Raw genomic sequence first — 8654 nt, forward strand, 5'->3', positions numbered from 1 at the left:
ATCTCCCGGTTGTCCCGGATCGTAGACACCCTGAAGTTATTTGACGTAAATCGAAAACTGAAGAACAATTGATTTTAGTTCTGACAAGGAAACAATGTTTGCATTATTCCTTATTCATTTTCATAAGTCTCAGAGCAGAATATGTCATTAAATTTCGGTAACATTGGTGACACGCTAGTGAGATGCATTCCATGCGAAACAAAAAATTCGTCTTTCCTTGACAGATCAAATGTAGGTGTAGATGTAAATCAAAGAAGACTACCTTTACTGCCTCTATAAAACCGAGATTATTAAAAGGACAGCAGTTAGGGAAAGAAGAAGAACCACATTGAGAGTGACCTCCTTCAAGAAATCCAGATATTTGCTTAAGAGTACCTAAATATGAATTAGTTGATTCGGGTTTCAACCTGACTGATCTCGAGTTCTAGTCTTATATTATAGTTGCTAGATGGTCTCATAAAAGGTTTTTCGTGTTCATGTCAATCACAGAGCACCATAAGGTAATAAGATGTACTGCATTTTATAGTTGTAAGTAGTGCAAATCCGAAAACTTTGCTACTTAGTGTGCTTCTTGACGAAAGAATATCAAGTTTACGGTAGATAAAGGGCATAAAAATATACAGTTCAAAATATGATCGTTTAAATAATTCATTGCTAGACGTATGTAAAGAAAGTGTCTCAGATTTCAGTCGCTTTTCTGTGTGTGACGATACGTCATGCACACGGCGGTCTGTGAGGCGTCCCACACACAGAGCGCGAACCAATGGGATGAGCGATCGTGTCGCCGCGCGCTAACAATATGCGGTGGCAATTAAAGTATACGACGTGCATTTGCCTGCAAATGTGCGGGGAAAGCGCCGGGTGGCAGAGTATATAAGGGGCGTGTCGCCCCAGAGTCAGCATCAGTCAACCAACCATCCAGTGTCGGAACACATCGGAAGTAAGCGACATCGCATCTCTATCGCAAGGATGGCCGTCAAGGTAAGCTAGTGTGTACTGGTTGCAGGCAGCTCCTACGTTAAGATTTGTCTGTTGTTGTGGTAAACTTGCAAAAACACACAGAGGCAGCAGAAAAATTGTTGGTATCACAGCAGGAAGGAATGAGAGAGTAGACGAAAGGATGTGGTGGCGGACGCGAGTAGAAGAGGTGAAAGGGAAGGCGGTGAGTGCATTCGCTAGATAGTTCAGCTTAAAGAGTTAGTCTTAACATTGTATGATACACTGCAGAGTGAATAAACGAATTGGGGACACGGTTCTTAAACGATGTGGGCTATATTGTTTTTAGATCAGGCAGTTCACGTAAGTCTATGGCAAAGCGAGAGAAAAGCGAAAAGTTTGAGTTCGCTATACTCCGAACTTCAAACAACTATAGTCCAACTTGTTAGGTTTGACTTGGCCGTGAATATTAATTTGAGGACACAAATTACTGCGCAAACAAATTATTGTGTTAAACGTCAAAAATACATACTTCTGCAAAGCAGCTTAAAAATTGACCACAATTATCAGTGTCTAACGAAGAAAAGAACCAAAAGCATGCTAGCAGACAACATTCCGTGATGTAGGCTAGAAACCAAGCAGAAATTATCGTAAGTGAAAGCCAACTATTTGTTAACAAACTATTTTCTATTTAAAAAAAACAAGGAAATTGTAAATATCTTTAATTGTAGAACACTGACAAAGTTTTACTTCAATAAAGCGAAATGCGTCTGATGATAAAAACACGTATTTCCTTGTAGTGCTAACAACGAAACAAAAATACTCTCAGAAACAAATTATTGTGATTCATGGCAGCCATAGTGTCTGTTATTGTAAAACCGAGAACGTAAGAAATAGAAAAATACAGAGCATGTCTGTTATGTTTGCAATAGCGTTTTTACTTCGCCAGTGTACGTTTCTATGGCACACCTTCGTCATCAGTGCTTCAATTCTTAAATAGCTTCATTGAGATGTCAACGCACTAGAAACGCGTATTTGGGAATTTTTTAAATTTATTTTGTACACTATATCACAAAGAAGTATCTTCCACGCGTTGTTTACACTGTCATATAAGTGTTGCCGGGGCGCTATTTCCACATTCAAAATTATGTAGACCTATCGTGTCTACATTCGATAAATTGCTCGAGATGTACCACTGCCACAATTAAAATTACGCAAAGCTCGCGTGTACACATTCGATAAGTCGCTCGAGATGCATTAGAGTGTATTTATAAGGAAGGCTGTCACCATGGAGTCACTCCTCGACAGATATGAATTTTAGTTCCATCCCAGACGGTCAATTAGATTCCAGAAAACTGTGGTAATATTTGTTGGCGAAATTGCAAATCAAGCACTTACGTTAAAACCGAGGTAAAAAACCTCATGTTTACTTCTGTCGGAATCGAAAGACTGAACCGGTTCTAGTTTATCTATCATTGTAAAAGGACTGTGTGCGTATGCTCGAGTCTATGAAAACTAATACCGATAAAACATCTTGTGACTTATTGGGTCCAATTTTTTTTAACATTTGTAGTGTCACAGATTCACACTGCAATTGACTGTAAAAAATTCAAAATTATCTAAATTTGGAAGATTTTCGCTCTCTACTTAGACAAAAACGTACTTGTGTATAAGCTCTCTATTTACACTTGGTGTGTTACATCTTGTGAGTAGGCAGGCGATGTCCTGTGTCGAGTCACACTTATTTTAGTGACCTTATTAGAACTTTTTACCTCTACGTAGTGAGTGGCGATGCTGAACAACTGAAAAATCACCGTCTTCCTCTTTTAGTTTATTGTTGATGTTTACTTGTCTTCATCAAATCCTCTGCTGCTACTTCTAGAAAGTCCATTACTTCAGAATTTTTTCCGCTGTTTTGACTAGTCCCTTCTTTATGCCAAATACTGTTGACAAGGGTAAAATTTAAACCGTGAAAAATCATTCGTAATATCCACTTTCTAAACCTTATAAAAGTTCTGCCAAGTTCTAGCAACCGATCCACAAGACCGACGCTGCCCGTTCAGTAATTACGTCGTTCGATAATTTTATGCTTCAATATTTTATCATATTTTCCATTTCCCTTGCCCAATCTCTCACATGAGAGTTGTATTCTATATCTATACAGAAATCACTATAATATATTCACGCTCAATTCATTTAACGACATCGTCACCCACACTCCTAACATCTTCATTGTTTTTACTTGGATTCCTTTTAATTTTTCGCAGATATAAGAGGGGTTTTCCCGAAGTCTTACATTCTTATTGTTACAGCTGAATATACTTTCTAAATTTTCTATGCTCCCATGACAGTATATGATGAAAAATAATTCCCAAAGAAAAATTCGTGGGATGTTGAAGATTAAACGATTACTGTCGTGTTCCCGGGTACAGGAGGTTTCGTGTCTAGTGATTTCCCTCCCATTACGAGCTATGGCTACTTCTCTACTCACTCAGAATAGGTAGATTTGGTGCGCAGTCAGCCAAATGCAGTCGTGTAACATTCGTGACTCCTATGATCTCGTGGAGTTCCTCGATGAGAAGTTCAGATTTGATGCAGCGCTTTTATTTAACTTTCATTACTTAATTGAAGGTCATTTAACGTAAAGGTAGGATTGTTTTAGCAAATATTAGCGAGTCTGAATTCTTTTCCTAATCTAAAATAGGATGGGATGATCGAGATCCCAATCAATCGTAAAGTTTTTTCGATGTCCGAGGGTTCTCAATGTTTTTCTTAGGTTTTCATTCCTTTTTAGTGAGAACTGGTCGGACTGTTGTAGGACTTTCTTGTTTTCAAACAAATATTCCAACAAGCTCCCAATAAGGAAAATCTGAGAGTAGTTTTACACTCCATCAGCCTGATGATCACCTGAAACTCCTCATAAAAATATGTAAATATGTAATATGTTGCGTTCTCTATGTCTAAAGGTAGAAAGAGCAGTTCGACATATACAGGAGCTGGACACAAATGAGGAAATACCAAACACACGACACATTACTATGCCGAATACGATGTGGGAAAGCCGTTGGCATCGAAAAGAGATTCCATTAGTGTCGGAATGGATAAATACAAGTCCTCTATGGCTTTAAAGGAATCTTATACCATTATTGCAGCAAAATATTGAAAATTTCAGGGAACGATGATAGAAGTGGGTAGCAATCATGGATAGCAATCAAGCATCCTTCTCTCCAAGAGAGACCACAAGGCTCAGTAACACTCACATCTGGTGACTGTTGTGGCCAGGGGATATGCGGCAATTCATCCTTTTACTCACAAAACCATCTCCTGGACGACGTGAAATGTGTGAACAGGGGCTCTGAGTCTTCTAACACAGGATCGCCATTGGCGAACAAACACTGTAGCATGGGATGAACCTGATCAGCCAAAATGGTCGCATAATCCTTACTGTAATGCAACATTCTGAGGTAACCATGGGGCACAAGGAATATCAGTATAAGGATACCCAAACCATCACCGAATCCTTGCCATGTTTCACTCTTCAGACGTAAATTCGGGCAGAAGTTGAAAACAGTGTTAAACAACCTCATCCGGCTAATTTACTTTCTTCCACTGCACCATAGTCTAAGTTCAATGGCTTGGGCACCAAGTTTTCCTGTTACGGGTATCAGAACCAGCGATGAGTGGTTTTGGAATTCCAACTGGCCCTGCAATTCTCTACTTATGGAGAACCCTTTTATTTCGGTGCTGACAGGGTTCGCGGGTGCGATATTCAGTTTAGCACTGAATTTTGCAGCTGTCGAGCTCTCCTTTTTCGTCAGACTCTTCTTCAGTTACCGTGTGTCACAATCACTCAACACACATTTTCGTCAGCATTATGATTTAGAGGATTATGTTTTTCCTATTTCCTTGTTTGCGGCATAAATCTTTGATACGCTGCCTCTGGGAACACCAAACATTTCGTCTCCCTTGGTTCGGAAACATCCATCACACGAGACCAACAATTTACCCACGTGCGAATTCACTTAGCTCCAACATAATGTATTTCCAGCTACACAAAAACACTATTTCGACCATGACTAATACTTACAACGCGTTGAGGGCATTGTACAGATGCCGTTCGTTGCCAAATAGAGCAGCGCAAGCTACAAGCTTGACTAGCATCTTGCATTTATCCACGTTAAGAGGAAGGGCAACAACGGTTGTAAATTTTTTGATCTGTTTAATGCAGATAGATTTCAGATGGTGTGTAGTTATCTTCAGCGCTATACGAATAAAAGATTTAATGAGAATCAGGCAATAAAATACAAATTAAAACCAGATCACAGGTACCTCAGTGTGTAAAACATAAATTTACATACCAATTATATTCAAGTCATGACGACTCATCGTAAATAAAATCCTATCTCGGATCTCATTAATATGGTGTTGCAGCATGGAGTTCCTCATGGACACATACCTGCATTTATGTTCAAGTATGCATTTCTAACAGTGTCCCCATATTTTTGCCCAAACCCTGTGCATGAAGACCTAGTGCATGTTCAGGTATCTGTGTGTGTAACTTAGTGACGGCCGGCGTGACCGAGCGGTTCTAGGCGTTAAAGTCTGGAACCGCGCGACCGCTACGGTCGCAGGTTCGAATTCTGCCTATGGCATGGATGTGTGTGATGTCCTTAGGTTAGTTAGCTTTAAGTAGTTCTAAGTTCTAGGGGACTGATGACCTCAGAAGTTAAGTCCCATAGTGCTCAGAGCCATTTGAACCATTTTTTTTTTTTTTTTGTAACTTAGTACATAAATTCGATCACTTTCTCGATATGTACGATGTAGATATTGCCATTGGCTGTCGCAGTGTGTGCAAGGTCATTTCGACAGAAATCCTTGGTACTAAATCGACGAGGGCTTAGGTCTTTGTGCTGTTACTCCAAAAGTTGTCACTGATCCCAGTTCTAGTGGTATTTCTTGCTGATATCGAACTGGAACTGAACGGCTTGTAGAAAATAAGTACCGTAATATTATTAATTACTTTATTGGACAAACAGTTTAAGTGCCTCATTGGCACCATCTCCAGATCCCTGCACACGAAGCTAGATAATTCATCTAAACGTCCACGCTATTACAGGGATCGCTAATTTCAACTGGCTTCCGTAGATTTCTGAAACTACTCTGTAGACGTGGATTCTCCACACCTCTAATGATAAACTGTCGGCACAAGCCTTCAAAGACGAGGATGGAACTACAGGAAATGAATGAGGTGGCACAGTGGTACGCTACTGGTCTCCTATCTGGGAGGACAGCACCTCAGATCCCCATCAGGCCATCCATTCATCACTTGGCCGCAGGGAAACGATTCCTTTGAGAGGACACATGTGATTTTCCTCTGCACGATCCCTAGCCCGAGCTAGTGCTCCATCTCCAGTGACCACGTACCTCTCTAAGCGCTGAAACGAGCCCCAGTGAAGGCTAGCACCTTGACAAAGTGGTTCTCCACTTGCTGTGCCGCAGGTACTGCTGGTGTTAAGCGCGGCGCTGGTGGCGGCGGCGCATGCGCAGGCGGGCGCGCTCGTGCAGCCGGGCGCCATCACCTCGCAGCAGTCCAACATCCTGCGCTCGTTCGGCAACCTGGGCCAGACGGCCGCCTCGTCCAAGACGATCGAGACGCCGTACTCGAGCGTGCGCAAGGCGGACGTGCGGGTCAGCAACGACGCCATCGCGCTGCCCGGCGGCCTGCTGGCGCAGACGCGCACCGCCCCCGCCGCCGCCGTCCACGCCGGGCCGCCCACGCTGCTGGGAGTGGCCTACTCCGCCGCCCCCGCCGTCGCCCACATGACCTACACCAACGGCCTGGGCATCAGCTACGCCTACTAGGCCGGACCCTGCCCGCCTCAACAACACTCCACACCAGACCACCACCACGACGACGACGGACGATGACGTCACAGCGGCAGCGGCGGCGACGGCGGCGACGTAGCGGCGACAACGCCATCACACCCCTTAACTCCTTCACTCACACGGCGCACTGTACATACCTAATATTAAGTACAAATAAAATCTATTTATCTGCCTAACCCGCTTGTCTTTCTTATTCCACTATACTTCTAGCGTATGAATACTGATAAGCACCTTTTTACCATTGCTGATGCAGTTTTTGGGCCAATAGTTTTTGTTGCCAAAGGTCAGAAAGCTACACTTCTTAATACGACTGAAATGCTTGGTCTAGCAGGACAGAGCGGATTAGGTTGTGTAAAGGTGCCAAAATGAGTTCCTGTCAGTTGCACTCAACATACAAACTTTATTTATCAACACACAATATTACAACAAGGATGCAAAACACTCAAAACTTTAATCGACCTCCTTTGATTAACTTTAGATTGGCTGAAGGCCACATTCAAAATCCAAGACACAAGGCTTAAGCAAAACTGAAATACAAGGTTCTTCTGGAGGTTTCACCCAAAAATATTTTCTAAATCTTCAATCAAATCAGCTGAAGGCCTTGGCAATTTCATTTTAATGGAACTAGGCTGGAGGTTGCATATTAAATAATATGAGGAGTTTCAATCAAAAGGGCCAATGCCTTATCTTAATACATTCAATGCAAATACAGTCTGATGACTTAAGGGCAAGAGAAGAAGATTAATTTAAGAGATATTAAACTTGGCTGAAGGTCGCTCACGAACAAATAATTTAACGGTTTATGCCCTAGAAGAAGAGTTTCAATTTCGAAGGGCAGAAGGCCATATTTCAAAACATTTCATATAAAATAAAGAATAACAATCTCATGCCTTAAGTGCAAGACAAGGACATTAATTTAAGAGATATTAATACTCGGCTGAGGGCCACATATCAACAAAATATGTTTAACGGCTTAAGACCTAGAAAGAGTTTCAATCTAAAAGGCCGAAGGCCTTATAATCTCTCCAGTAAAATGTGGCTGAAGGTCCCATATAAAAATATAACAGTCTCATGCCTTAAGGGCAAGATAAGAACATTAATTTAAGAGATATTGATACTCGGCTGAAAGCCACACATCAACCAAATGACTAAAATCTAAACGGGGAAATTACTACATAACATAGAAAGAACGGGGCTCAGAAGTTTCCAAGAGTCGGCCTAGGATTGTAACACTACCGCCCGTTTAGGTGAGACAAGCAGCCTGTCCAACGACTTCTTAATCTGGAGGCAACCCGACCGACAGACAGCCGACCGACCTATAAACCAAATCAGTTCTGCTCCACGCAACCAGCAAAACGACCAATTTCAATACACGACACACAGAATATGGGCGCCCACAACGACCAACAACACTTCAGCTGTCGAACTACACACTGTGCTGGACAGGAACAACATGATGAAAATACACTGCCTAAAATTATGTCAACGACCAGGGCAGGTAGCTGGAGCGTCAACGGCCACAAGGCAGAAGATACCGCTGGTGAACTTCCATAACAGGCAATAAATTAAGTTAAATTTCACAGGAAGACAGCTAGAGTCTTAGCCAACTTAAATAAACACACGTTGTTGCTCGCAGGAATGGCCCAGATGCGACAACCAGGATCAAAAGAAGAAATGTAAACACTTGAGGCTCGATAGTAAGTTAAGTGAGGACCCAATTTTCACGTCCAAGATCGGTGGGCGGCGAACTTCGTAGCACTAGCAAGAAGCACCTCACACTCGAACGTCGCGTGCACGCCGCCAGCGGCTCCAGCCCGACTCCGCGTGACGGG

General features: G+C 42.3%; 1 protein-coding gene across 1 annotated transcript; it reads left to right on the forward strand.

Moving 5' to 3' along the window:
- The first annotated feature begins 969 nt into the window (after positions 1-969).
- Positions 970-6798, forward strand: LOC124785794 (cuticle protein 76-like). Its single transcript, XM_047254214.1, has 2 exons — positions 970-981; positions 6436-6798. Exons 1-2 carry the CDS (start codon positions 970-972, stop codon positions 6796-6798), a joined length of 375 nt encoding a protein of 124 aa, XP_047110170.1.
- The last annotated feature ends 1856 nt before the right edge of the window (positions 6799-8654 follow it).

This window comes from Schistocerca piceifrons, chromosome 1 (assembly GCF_021461385.2).
Source record: "Schistocerca piceifrons isolate TAMUIC-IGC-003096 chromosome 1, iqSchPice1.1, whole genome shotgun sequence".
Taxonomy (NCBI): domain Eukaryota; kingdom Metazoa; phylum Arthropoda; class Insecta; order Orthoptera; family Acrididae; genus Schistocerca; species Schistocerca piceifrons.